General features: G+C 41.7%; 1 protein-coding gene across 1 annotated transcript in view; it reads right to left on the bottom strand.

Annotated features, from left to right (window-relative positions):
• Positions 1–15,000, bottom strand: part of insrb (insulin receptor b) — an 88,573-nt gene that overhangs the window by 55,348 nt on the left and 18,225 nt on the right. Inside the window, exon 2 of the mRNA XM_087172247.1 lies at positions 9,186–9,734. Coding sequence (XP_087028373.1) covers positions 9,186–9,734 — 549 coding nt within the window. The remainder of the gene's footprint in view (positions 1–9,185; positions 9,735–15,000) is intronic.

Raw genomic sequence — 15,000 nt, 5'->3', positions numbered from 1 at the left:
AATGTGAACTATATCATTGGGAGATCTTGTGGCAGGGATGGGGAGGTTTTTGTGAAATGCTATAGTATCTATTTATGAAACAACGGCAGACTTTAGCATTTGAAGATTTGGATAAGCAGTTTGACAACTAAAATATGCCGTGTGTGTGTGTGTGTTGATGTCAGAACTGGAAGCAGGCAGTCATCTGATCTGTGCAAACACCTGAAAACAATCCCCTTCCCTCCACTAGAAGAGGGGTTGCTTTATTTCCCTCCATCACACACAAACACCTTATGCAATCCTTACAGCTCACCTCTTGCCTAAGCTGCCTGTAGTCTAATTTCTCAAATACTGGTACACAGCCCGGGGGTTTGCACTTGCGGGAGGCATGCAAAACGATTAATGAAATAAACATTTGCAACACTGTCAGAGCCTGGCATTTCTGTTGGAGGTGTTGTGGATCTGGAGAGCTGTGAACTATTCATCTACCTTTCTTTCCTTTCATTTTCTCTCACATGTAAATAATACCCCCCACACCACCACCAGCTTTCCCCTGGGGCCCAGTTGTACAGCTCGGCAGTAGGAAGTGCTATGGACAAAGGCAGGAAGTAATGAGGAAGTCCTTTCACACAGCTCAGGTTGTAACAACAACACTCGCCTGCCAACATGCTTTCCTCCGCAGCTCACACACGAATTCTCACCGAGAGAAACACACACCTAACCACACATGGACAGCGGGACTCAAACTATTACCATCATTGGGAATCAATGTCAGTTTCTCTCCATATATCTACTTCTCTGTAAAATGTTAAAGTAAAATGATTTAAAATGTGTATTCTAAAAAAAATACAAAGAGAATGAGGAGGTATTAACAGATAAGCAATGCCTCATGTTGGTATCCTCTGAAGACCCCATCCTCTCCACACTACACGCTACTTACATTTCTACTAACAGTCAATCCCCTGTTAGAATAGTGGGCAGCAGTGTCAGCGTGCTCCACTTAGCCTTGTGTGTACGTTTGTGCTCCACTTGGCTCTGTGTGCAAGTGTGTATTTGCTGTGCATGTGTCTATCTGAATGTGCACTTGCATAAACGCATGTGCACTTTGTGTGTGTGTGTGTGTGTGTGTGTGTATGGAGCAGGATGTGGGAGTGCCAGTCCATTGATGAGCTGGAGGAGAGAGGAGAGAGACTTTTCCAGATCCCCTGGGGCGCTCGGCTAGCACTGCCTGCCTGCTACTGCTCTCGCTGCACGAATGGAACACGTAGAGGGGCGCAGGCGTGCCCACGTACGCGCACACACACACACACACACACACACACACACACACACACACACACAAACACACACACACACACACACACACACATATCTGATGCCAGCTTATCAAAGTTAATTTGGATTTGTTAACAAGGATGCAGGCTGCCAGGAAGGAAAACACAAGAGCACGATTACTACCTCTCCCTCTCCATCTGTCTGTTTCCATCCTTCCTTCTTCACTTCCCCTCTCTTTCAGTTTTTGTCTCTTCCCCTCACTCCCTGGTCTTTATAAGATATTCATGGTAATTCAAACACCAGTGAGTGAGTGAGTGTGTCTGTGTCTTGATGTAAGGCAAGCCACCATGGAAAAGCTTTAACTATCACAAATGGACAGCATCAAAGAAGAGCTTGCCTGTGTCTATAGCAATAAGTGAGAGGAAGACAAGAATAAATGTACGCAGCTCTCTCGTCTGTGTGAGAGAGTGTATCACTATCAGGATCACATCAATTGCAGTTCATTTTGCTCAGGAGCCGGAACGGAGAGGTAAATTGGAAACAATTCAAATACTATCATTTAAGTATTTGCGCTGTAATTTTTCCTGTTTGAATGCACAGAAGGAAGACGCTTCTCACTGAAAGAATCAATTTCCTGAAATGAGCTGCAAAATCAGGAGTTTGCATTCATAGATCTACGTAGTATAACAACATTAAGCTATGATTATGATTATAAAATCTATACCAAAAGTTGGACAGTTGGTTTAACTATAATCACGCAGCCCTAACTCCAATGCTAGTGTGACCTCTTTTCGACTATAGTCCTGCAAGTCTACAGTCTCACAAGCCAGACACCTTCCTATGTTTTCTGTTACACAACCAAATACTATATTACCATATATGTGTAGTACATGTTCAGTTCTTTGTTTTCCTCTCACAAGTTATTTAGATAACTGTAAAACAAGCTCCCACTTCCCTGGCAGCCAAGTTAATTCCAGCGAGGGAGAAGACGGCGAAGGATATCATTTCTAGCTCAAGTCACCTCTCACTGGAAAAGCATCTGTGTTAAAGTTCAAGTGGCCCCAGGCCTCCAGACTGCGATTATTTGGTTGCCTTTTGCGGCCATTTTTAGGCGTAGTGAAACAAACGTGCTAGTGTGCCCTTTAGGCATCTACTCCACCCGTCACAATTGTTGATCACCACCAGGAGAGAGAATTAATGAGTGTGTGTGGGAGTGAGTTTGTGCTTGTGTTATCTACACAGGTGATTGGCATGCGGTAGGCATACAGGAAAAACAACAAGCCTTCTCGACCAGATGGAGGCTCATGTGTAACAGAGCAGTGACTATATGTGCAGAGGTTGTTGCTTCACAGATCTGCAACGCATCAAATTTAATGAAGCATTTGAATGTGCACGATACCAATTCTAACTCTACAGGCAGTTCTCACTGAAAGCGCATGTAGACATTTACAGTTTACAATATATAGACTACCTTAATATTCCTGAACGTCTGTTACAGGCCAGCACTTTATCTGCTCTGTCTTATGGTCGCAGATAATACTGGTTAGATGTTATCAATTTAGAAATGTTTTTAATTATGACAGAATTTTAAAACTATGGCTCAGTAGAGACCCTTAGTACTTTTTGGTACCAACCAAAATGTGTCTGTAGCAAACACTGGCATAAAATCTTGGATGTGTAATCATCTTTACTTCTTCTTAGATCAAATTTTGCCAGTTAGAGTTTTATTTAGTTAACATTCCTGTACAGCTGCTTGTGTTTAGACATAACTTTTGAGACCTTTGGCCTCTTTCGTTGAATGAAAACTCTTTTGTTTCTCAAAGTAAGGTTTCGAAAAAAGTACTGTTGTGATAATAATAAGGGTATCATATAAGTAATTGTTTCACATAACATCAAATGATATACAGTCCTACTTAAAACTGACACAAAGACCTTAATACAATGAAGTCATGTGAGAAATCTGGTCATTTCTGGTAACTTTCTTTCAGTTTAAATGAATGCAAAATATGTTGTGTGTCATAATAGATTATAAATGAGCAACTGCTTTCTCACACATTATTCCTGAACATGAACAAAGATGCTTGAACTCGCACAGAGAAGACATGGTGACCAATTGAGCACTATTTACAGAAAGTGTAACACTCCTGCATTCAGTCTGGCTGTCCCTCTGTGTTTATGTTCCTCTGTTCCCTGTGTCACTGAGCACTAAATGGCTAATTAAGAACGGCAGCTTCAGAAAAACGCTTTCATTTAACTGTCATTAGAAACAACTGCAGAAACTGAACCAAAGAAAGATAGAAGAGAAGAGGAGATCAAGAGAGAAGTGTGTGTGTGTGTATATGTGTGTGGAAGCAGCCTGAGCAGAGACACTTTTACACCCCAATTAAGAGGCTGGGCTGGCTAAGTGTTTTTGTTTGGTTGTGGGCGCAGGCCAACAGCACGCTTCATTGAGCGCCTCCATCCTTAATACTGTCATTTTCTTTCTCTCTTTAGCCTCCTCTAGCTTGGCCACTTGCCACTCTGGCAAAAGTGTGTGTGTATGTGTGTGTGGTTTTGGACCATGTCTCTGTGTGTGCACCTGGGAGCCACACTTGAAAACGCCCTGCCATGTTTGTTTTGCTCTGTTTATTTTGTTTTGCCCAACCCCTTCTCTTCCCCTCCTAGCCTCCTCATCTGGCCCTCATCTTATCCACACTGACGGTCCATTTTCATTTGATAACATGAGAAATAAAACACTAATAGAAACTACATTGAAGACAATTTCCACTTGCAAGGCAACCATGACTGAGACAACAACGTGAGCTTTCAGTTCATGATATGGCCAATGTGTACGTGGTATACAAGATGTTATGATCACCATTGAATGGTAACTTACACAGATATTAAAGGAATAGTTCAACATTTTGGGAAATGCCCAAACTAAATGTTCTAAATAAATGTCCCGATACTTTCATGTAGATCTTTTGCCGGGAAACGACTCCAACAATAGGCCTACACACAACTACTGGATCTAAGATGGTGACTTGATTTGGCTGACTGAGGCTGCTGAAGCCTTATATTAACTTCGCCTCAACTTAAAATAAACATTTTGGACAAAGGGAAGTCATTGCATTAGGAAGGGTTTGTTTCATGGACACTTTGGGCAGGAGAAATGATTATAGTGACCAATAACTCTCTCAATGGAGGCATGTACGTGAGTGTTGTTTTAACAGAGTTGAACAAATCCAAACCATCATTTAACAGCTCTTTCATAAGATACAATGTCTTCTGAACTCCTGAGTGCTTAACCTGCTTTTTCATCCTTTCACAGACTGATGTCACAGGTTTATCTCTGGTAAACACTGCTCACGCCTACAACTGTACTTCCATGAAAATAAAACTCCAGCTCCTGAGATATCCAAAGACTCATGTACATTTCATTATGTGCACCATGAAGTTTCATTTTCAGTTCACACTCTCTCTCTGCTCCTGCACTCTTGTCACTTTCTGTTTTTTTTTTTTGTTTTGTTTTTTTTTTAGAAAAGCTGGGACTTTTGTTTAATGTCTTTTTAAAACGTCCACGTCTCAAAATCAAATTCCTGTCCCTGTTGACCAAAGCTGGGCGATGTCCAACCTGCAGTCAACTCTGGTCAGGAGGAGGGTCACAAAGTCACGCTGGATGACGCACGTTGACCCATTTATATCGACCACCATCAGAGGTTCAACCTGTGTGACTGCGACAGTCTGAAGGGGGGGACATTTAATGGCAAGAGGGCATTTTCCCATTGTGGCTTTTGTCACTGAGAGGTGAAGCTGTGACTCTGTTTGTTTGTGTGTGTGTGTGTGTGTGTGTGTGTGTGTGTGTGTGTGTGTGTGTGTGTGTGTGTGTGTACCTGAAAACAATCGCACAAACAACAAAGCACATAAGCGCAGGCAGTGTGATCTTTAACCTGAAAAGCCTTCTCTCCTCCTGCCTGTGTGTGTATGTTTTTGTGTGCATGAGTTGTGCAAGCATAGTGCTGGCCGGTGTCTGTGGGGCTGAACACAGTGTGCCAAGCCTCAGCAACAGATAGAGCCTTATCTAAACAGGAGATCAACTGTTTGTTCTCATTCTCTCATTCTCTCATCTGTGAATGTTACCCTTACTTCCTGTCTATCTGTATTTTTCTCTCTTTACCTCTCATTTGAAAGTCTCAGCATTGTGTGCTTGCTTTCGATGTATCAATCTGCCTGTGCATGTGACTACTATCCATCTGTCTCTCATCTGCAAATATACATCTATACATTAAGTCCTCCTACTGTCCTCATCTATTTCTCTATTTTTGTAACCGTCTGGAAATTTTAAACCAAAGTCTCTGTGTGTTTTTTGTCTCACTGACAAAACTAATATTCTACTATACTCTTCTTTTTTTCTTTTCTTTTTTTTTTTTTTAAATAAATGGGATCAATTCCGATTGTTGGTAAACTACCACATTTATCTTAAATCTGCAGTGCGAAACTTTGGTTTCCCCCTCCTGATAATGACAGTAATTACACAAATACTGTGAACGTGTGTCTGGCCTCAGTCCCTTCTCTTTTTTCGGCGCTCTCCAACGAGGAAAAGCCACACCGATGGTAATCCGCGTTTGTCCTCGCCATTGATCGCTTTTATTTTAGACTGTAATCCTTTCTCTGTATGCCGAGCTTTTTTTCTTTTTTTTTTTTGGGTGACATAAACCGCATCGCTACCAGTGTGCCAGCGTAGGAAAGTTGCCACAGCGACATTTACCTGGCACTGATAGGCTTAATTGGAATTGTGTGAACTTGTTTGACAAAGGCTTGAATGTAATGGACGTTCATTAATATGTAAAAGTAGCGCATTCCAGCTTTAAAGCCAAACTCAGGACCAGTAGGAATTTCACTGATCAAATGTCCACATAGAAAAACTAACTTATGATAAAAAGGGTTCCAGAGTATTGAGGTTTTTGGAAGATTTGATGCCTTGAAAAAACAGCATCTGCATCATGTATGGGGAATTTCTTCTGCCCTACTTTAGGGCACAACACAGACACGTTCATGAAGCCAATACTACCCCAGATTAACATACGCTATTCTGCCACTATTGTCCAGAGGGAAAAGCAACCTCCAACATTTAATCAGGCAAAGCCGTAGTGACTGGTGAAGGCTTGTAAAAGCTGAGAAATTTGGAGCCTTAGTGGACTTGACAAAATTCCACTACTGTACTCACCTCCACATCTGAATGGCTATCTGCAAAAAGTTGTAAATATACAGTACACACAAGCACACAAAATACATAAGGACGCCAGTGACACACACGCATATATAAAACATAAAAAACACATAAAAAAGCACTGGGCAATGAATGTCAGATCTCATACACAACAAAAACAACCCCACAGTTTCCACTCACATATAAACTTTAATCCCCCGTCTAATGTGTGTATGTGTGCATCAAAGTTTGTAAACTGTTGAGTATTTATTCACAGAAGCCATAATTGAGGATCATATAGTTTCCTCATGCCACCACCCAGCACGTGTGTTTCAGTGGGTAGCACTGCACAAGCACCTGAGGGAGACAACATTTTTCTCTTTCTTGATGTTCATACCTCACATCCTTTCATCTCACCAAGGTTTACCTGCGGAGCTGTAACATGCCTTGGATAAACTGCTGCCTGTATAACATTAAGCTGCAAAATAAAGTAGTATTAAACAGACTAAAACTCATGGATAATATTGATATTACTGCTACTACTGTTATTATTACCAACATCGTTACACTGATTATATATTGTTTTTAATATTTGTATATCATTCTAATCTCGTACAGCACAGATTTGAGAAAAGCCCTATCTTAAAGTCTGACAGAGTTTGGCTGCCGTCGGCTAAAAAACAAGTCTGTGGCAATGTGGAACTGTGGCTCTCACCTCCACTTAAGTACACATATATCAAACACACACAAACACTTGCAAGCATTTACAGTAAGTGTGCACATATCGTCCCTATGTGTAGCACACACACACACTCACACCCCGCACCCCCTTGCCTCAGGGGCAGACAACCATTGCATCATGTTCTAGAAATGGCTCCTGCTTTGACACACAGCTCTTGACTAAACTGGTGCCTGTCACATGACACAGAGCACAGCGTCATACTTGCTCCCCTGGCCTATCCGAAGCCAAGGAGACATGAACGCACATGCAAACATGGTGTTTGACATACTGTACGCACTCCTGTTTATCAGTCGACATTCTTTTGCTTCACGGTCAGGACTGTTCGTCTCTGAAAACCAAGTCCAGAGAGAATTACAAAAAGATTACACTTAAGAGGGCTCAACATAGTAGATGAGTAAGAAAAAGTTCTGAGAGGAAGATTTAGTACAGTGACAAGTGCAGACTGTGAAGTTGCATGGAAAGTGGGGAAAAAAGTATAGAGTGGTGTAACATCCTATCAAATGTTCAAATCAAATGCAAATAACAGGCTAAAATTACCCACTTCTGAATTATACACAGAGCTTCAGCTAACATATAATTCATCATGACCAATGATATTTTGTACAGTCACTCCAAAACATGTCTGAGGAGGTGTGTGCTTGCCTCTGTCTCTGTACTCTAAGACCTACTTTTGACCAAACCTTTGAAACTCTCCTAATTTCAAAAGTACTATAAAATCATAAGAAGTTTGATAAATAGCTTTTACTCTTGTGAGGTTTGCGAGTAATAGTAAAAGCAAATGGTTTTTCCTCTTATCTTTCACTTAAGTCCAAAATATCACTTTTTCCATCACTCAGAGTCCTGGACAACACAACTTCAAGTGTCATAGTTCTTCCCATGTAAAGCTTAAAATTGTTGTTTTACCCTGACAATTAAAACAAACTGAATACTCTACACCTAATTAAAATCAAACAGTAAGGCAATGTGTGTTTGTGTGCGTAGAGACGGAGACTGAGACACAAAGAGAGCCATTTCCTGTATTACTTTCCCGACAGTGAGACCTGGCAGAAAATCGAGGAGCCAACATTATAAAGGCGGGCTGCAACAGTCGATGTTCAAGTATAAACATGGCCGAGGTCGTTATGCTTTGAACGCTACCCTTTCTGTCAGACACAGAGACAGAAGAGAAAAAAACAACACAAGCTATAATCGCCTTCAAAAAATAATAAGCATTTTCTATGTGTGTCTTACAATAGAAGCCATTCTCTGTTTTTATGGTAGGAGAGGAAAGACTGACTGACTGGCCAACACACTGGCAGCTGGCTGCCTGCAGCACCAAGCAAACCCACAGCTCTTTCTTACACAAACGAGGGAAAATCTGTACAATTTCTAGCAAACATATGTACTATACTGTTTATTCCTGTCCATCAACTTTCTCACTCTAACCTCATTCTTTCAGTGCATTTTCTTCCCATAATGCCTACCTTTGAATGTTCAGTTCCCTGACTCAACAATGCAGTTGAGTCATTTCACAAGCAGATCCCGAGCCTGTAATTACAGATTACTTGCCCACAATGCTCCAGTCAATGAATGCTAATCAGAGGGCGTGGCATGTCCACCACCCCTGGCTGCTGATATTAGGAGCAGCCCTCCACATCACGGAAATCATTACATAAACCATTTGGAATGAAAACATCAGTCGCCTCAATTGATTTCTGGGAGGAAGAGATCTCCAGTGCATATTCTCATTATGTGTCTCAATGGACCACTTCAGAATGAACAGTGTGATGGAGTCTGGAAAGGTGCTACACTATCATGCCTGCATACAGCATCCAGTCAATATGAAGACTTTTCCACTGCTCCATGCAAAATGTCAATTCTTTTTATTTTTTTAATTAATCAGGCTGGTTTAAATGCCCGACAACGATTGACTGTCTAACTGAAGAAAAGGGATTGCACACGGAAAAAAGACAGCATAGAGCCAGCATTGTTAAAGACACATTAACACAGATAAACACTTACTTCTCTGACAGTGGTTCTGCGACCAACATCGTCCCCTGAAGTGTCCATTGATGGTGTTCTGCGGGCAGATGGTCTGACCTTGGGCCGTGCCGGGACACACATCTCCACACTCCCTGTCATTCTTATTGGCCACGATGAAGTTGTCCTCCACCGAGTCCAGGATCTTGGACCAGTCCAGGGTGGCTAGGTAGCAAAGGTCCGGATTCTTCTCGATCCTCACAGCGCCCCGGGTGATATTCATCAGACTGTGAAGGCCCACCTCTTTCAGCTGCAGCATCTCGTAAATCACGAGAGCATAGTTGAAGAAGAGGTTGTTGCCGCGGATTACCGTCAGATTGGGGAAGAGATCGCTGAGAGCCTCGAGGCCGTAGACCCTGAACAGCAGCACGTAGTCGGTCACCACTCGCAGCTTTGGGTAGCTGAGGCCTCGAAAGTCCTCGGTCTTGGTCTTAAACATGAGCAGAATCTTCAGGTGGCCCTCGATGATGGTGCAGTTCTCCAAAGACTGGAGGTTGGTCACATTGTTCCGGATGTCCTTGCTCGGGCAGACTGGAAGGATAGAGAGTAGAAGAAAGAGAGATGTGAGAAGCAAGTATACTCCAGTCATAAGTTACAAGTTTTTAAAATAGTTCATCCAAGAATTTCATTATAGTTTACTATAGATTTTTTGTGACATATTTCTCCTCCACCTTCCCCTGCTTCTTATTGATGATTAATTCCAACCAGGAAGCTGCCAAATAAAAACAAAGCTCCTCTAGATAACTTTCATGTTAAGCACCTAGCTCCGGAGCACATCAGCAAGAATGTATTTCAAGTACACACTCAGTTGCCAGTTTATCACAACTAGTTAAAACTAATGCAGCCTAAAACAGTCCTGCAATAAATCGTAATACCTTCACACTTTCCTCAAACCCAACATGACACAACAATTTGCAAGTGTTGTCCAACATATCGCCTAAAACCCAAAGATATTCAAAGAATTCGGTCAGGATATTTTTGCTTGAAAAATGACTTAATAGAGTATTTGATTTTGGAAATACTTGCCGATTATTAATCTGTCAATCAACTAACGTATTAATCGATTAATTGGTTTAGCATATTTAGTTTTCCATCACGGATATAAACAAGGTGAATATAAATGACTTTTAAGTACTTTTACTTGTATAAACGGAGAATTGTGGCATTCCTTGCACAGCTTATCTGTGGATCATGGTAACAGGCAAAACGGGTAAAAGACTCGTCTTTGATTTTCAACAGTATTAAAATAACCGGATATGAACATCAACAGGTCCCTCTCTTTCCCCATTTCAGCCATGAAACCACTGTTGATTTACATTAAGTAGAGCACAGCCATTCATGAAGCAGCATTACTCAAGTCCCCTCTACAATCTGACTGGCCGCAAGTGCTCTCTCCCTCCCTCTACCCCACCCCCACCTCTCTCTCTCCCTCTCTCTCATACACACACACACACACAGTCTCTCTCTTCTTATTGGCTGCAGCAGTATTTCCCCAGAGAGGAAATTATTGTATGGCACTGTATGATCTGAATGAAACAGACGTGAAGGAGTTAAACAGAAATTAAGCCTGGAAGCAAAATGCTTATCCATGCTCATTCATACTGCTGCACAACCCACATTTGGACCGGCAACTTCACAAATGCACGCATGCGCACGCGCACGCACACACACACACACACACACACACACACACACACACACACACACACACACACACACACACACACATCACAGGAGTGGAGAATTCATGTGGGACAGTTACTTCAGGAGATGAACAGAGGAAAGCAGCACGCTGCTGTCGCTTGATGCAAATAATAAAATGCACATTTTGAAAATTTTCTACAGCAGTTAAAGGAAAATTACAAAGTCGGAGGGAGGACGGCTCATAGTTTAAATTATATAAAAACACGTGTAACGACATTTTACTGCTGTAACTATATCAGAGAGCTTAACAAATTTTTTTTTTTTTTACACTAGGCTTACTGAGAAACAGTAAGGACACACAGTGATACTGCTCACACATGATCTGTTGTCAAAGCTGTGCAATAAAAACAAACTTTCTTTCTTTGCATTGAAAACATCAGGTACGATCATAGAGGCGGGATGTTTCTCGACCAGAGAAACACCAAGTCAAAGCAAGTGTCAGCTCATGTGAACAGACTTGCTGTTTAAGCAGAAAGAAACATGATTTAGTACTTGACACAGTGATGCGACAGATGATGTTTGAACATGATGGTAAAAATAGGAGAATCATTTGCATAAATGTGCACACAAACTCTTGAGTGCAAACACCGCCATTTACATTCAGTCAACATACTCATTAAACACACTGGCAATGGTGAGACATAAAATACTAATTTGTTCACAGGACTTAACCACTCATGTACCGTATCAACCATACTGGCAGCAATTATGGCCTAAAACAGATGGTTATGGCCAAAAACCAACACGCGAGAAGATTGGATTTAAATGCAATTTGTTAATGGAACATTACAAACTTATTTCCACTACAAGAAACAAACATTAAGCTACTTTTCCCAGTCATTTATTGGATTAAAACTGCAGCATCGAAAAAAGAGAGAATGATGGCTTGTAAAGCTCGTGAGACTTATCATTCGATGGAAAAAATGCACCGCAACACAAACAGTTCTTTGTAAATTTACAACAAACTATTCCAAAAAACTCGGAAAACTGATCATTTTTTTTACCCATGCAGGATAAAATGAGCCTCTTATCACTGAAGCAATCTAATGGTCTCCATCTAGTGTGCTGTTTTCAATCGATGACACAGACACACACCTGCTAATCACAATCTGTGTGTGAGTGTCTTTCATGCATCTTAATGATGTGAACCTGCTTGCCACCTTTTGCTATTTTCCCCATTTATCACGCTCAATTTCCCACCGCCGCTTTGCACACACTTAAAATAAAAAAATCAATCACACTAAAACATGCATCGTAAAATGGGAAAAGTCAAAATTCATTGCAGCGGACTGCATAGTTTCATTGAGTTGTTATTGGCCCTGGTCATTTCCCAGGTGTAAGCTACCTATTAACTTCCCATTCTGTTAATGGTTAGCGAGACAAACATGTCAACAGCCCAGGTACAAACTCTGACTAGAAGTTTACGCGACTTCTTATAACAAAGAGCTGCCAATAAAGCATATAATCACTACAATGCCAAATAAAGCCATGTTCAACTGCTTCCTGACAATAGAGGAGGCAGTTATTCAGCCTTATATATTTTTAACAGTCGTTCAGATTATATCAAGCATGTTTATGTCTTCATTGGCAATTATATTTTTTTAGAAATAATATAGAATATAAAAGCTCAAAAGCACTTTAACTGAGGGATTATATATATATATATATATATATATATATATATATGCACAATAACATCTAAATATGACGTAGGCAAGTTGATATGTGTAGATATGTTGATAGCAGTTATCTTAATTGACATGGTGACAACATTTTCAAGATAAAAGGAATCAGTTAACTATAAACTGTAATCCTCTGTACATGATAGAAAGTCAACAACTGAGGCCATCCTGTTAATTATTCAGTTTTACACTGGTCAGCCTTTAGATGACTGGATATCCAAATGTGCTCATGTTTGCTACATTAGCCAACTATCAATGAGGTTAGATTGTAATACATCCCTACAACTGCACAAGCATAAAAAGGATACAGCTCTCCACAGCAATATATTAGCAGCAGTACAGGCCAACTTCAGAAGGAAGAAGCTCATCAGGATTTTAGAAAGCAAGAGTACCAGGATATTTACAATGATGATGAAATCATGACAAATATATGAGGAGCAAGTGATGCAAGACTTGACTTCACACAGATCCAGGGGGCAGTGCCCCCAGATGGACAGAAAACATGTGAAGTAGATGGAGCTATCAATTATCTGGAGGTTTAAACTAGAGTTAGTTACTGCAAAAGAAGTCTGTATATATCTCCCAAGCAGCAGGTGTACTGTTATAACATGACAAAATAAATTATCAATATATTACAAATCTAACAAGCTGTGTATCTGATGATGTTTGTCAAAACTTAGAAGACAATCTGAAAACACTAATTTGTACATAAAAGATTTATATGCAGTATTCACAATCATCCACATTGGTGTGGCTGCTCCACTTTGCACACTTGTGCTTGCGGCTCGCCTTACCAACAGCCAGAAACAACTCATAAAATAAGAATATAAATCCATTTTGGCGGTTAATCCTCTCATCAGATAACACAGTTTGAAACAACAACAGCAACTCATTCACATAATCTGGCCGGCTTTTCTTGGCCACACCCTCTTTATTAGACACTTAGTGTAACAGGAACCAAAACACAAAAACAAACTTCTTCCCTCACTATATAGCAGTTGGTGCTATTCCCAGTGATAACAGCAACCTTACACCTCTCTGTCCCTCCTGCCTTATCTCCTGGACACATCAAACAGGCCTACAGGCCACCCACTCACTGTCAGTCTGCAGCACTAACCAGATACCTACTGTGCAACAGAACAACATAACAAACAATGTTACGCAACACCAAAAAGGGCCAGAGTGCATCTCACCTCTGCCAAAAATGCTCTTCCAAGACATAGCAAGAGGACACAAACATGACCTTTTTACATTAATATATTCTTCCCACTGCAGATAAGAAATGTGTTAGTGGAAATGAGGTCTTTCTACTCGCACAGCAGGCTAACAGGCTAGCACATATGTCACGTCTCCTGTTGGAGAAGCTTTATTGACACAAAGAAATGTTAGTGGGCCATGAGGGGAAGCAGTAGACGGTGCTGCTGGGAGTTCTCTCTGCAAAATGGAGTCTTGTTTTCGACTGACAGGAACGGGAGAGAGGAGGAAGGAGTGTGGGGGGTGGGGGGTCATCGGGGGGCAGATGGGGAAGAGGGGAGGAGAGGAGAGGGAGGGGAGTAAAGGAGTGGAGGGTAGGAGGGGTTGTTGTGTAGTCGGCGGCTGGCTGCGAGAGCCACTGTGTCTTTAAAATAATGAGCCATCTCCTCCCTCTCTCCTCCCAGGTTTAGGAGCAGAGGGACACAGGAGAAGCAAAGAGAGTGAATGGGGAGACAGAGGGAGATTGAGTCGCAGGTTGTGGGTAAAAGAGGGGAAAAAGGGGGGGGGGGGCTGAGAAATAATGGGAGGGGGGAGAGTGGGTGAAAGTGTAACCTGAACCCGGGCAGGAACGCAGAGTGACGTAAGGGACCTACAGGACAGTTGGTGATCACATGCATGAATGGAGGGCTGCTATGGACCACGGTTACACACGCGCACGCACGCACGCACACACACACACACACACACACACACACTCACACACAGACACACACAAACACACACACACAGCCTCTGTAAGTGATGTTCACCTACAATAAACAAACAGTCAAGAAACAGAGCCTTTGACTGAATATGTGATGGACAAGCATGGGACAAAAAGACAGACAGAGAGAGGGAGGCTTAGGGACGGAGGGAGAGACACCTGCTGCACAGTTTCTCATTTCTGTGTCATCTAAAGAAAGGAACCTAGCAAACTAAAGACTTACATAAACAGACTTACTCAACAGGTTGGAGCTTCCTATGTGATATAGAAAAAAACTGCTAGACATTGTGTGAGTGGGGGGATTTGGTGGACAATGGCCGTGACCCCTCTGTAGCTCACCCTCCCACTGAGGACCACCCATAAGCAGACAGCTTGGTGCTCTCACTGGCTGTACAGGAGCGCTTAATTACAATAACAACCCAATCAACCGCTAATGAGCCGGGGTGGGGGATTG

Source organism: Seriola lalandi, unplaced genomic scaffold, assembly GCF_002814215.2.
Source record: "Seriola lalandi dorsalis isolate HSWRI2012SDOR001 ecotype SW California unplaced genomic scaffold, Sedor1 jcf7180002052130, whole genome shotgun sequence".
In the NCBI taxonomy this organism is placed as follows: Eukaryota; Metazoa; Chordata; class Actinopteri; order Carangiformes; family Carangidae; genus Seriola; species Seriola lalandi.
This window is presented reverse-complemented; position numbering and strand designations above follow the sequence as displayed.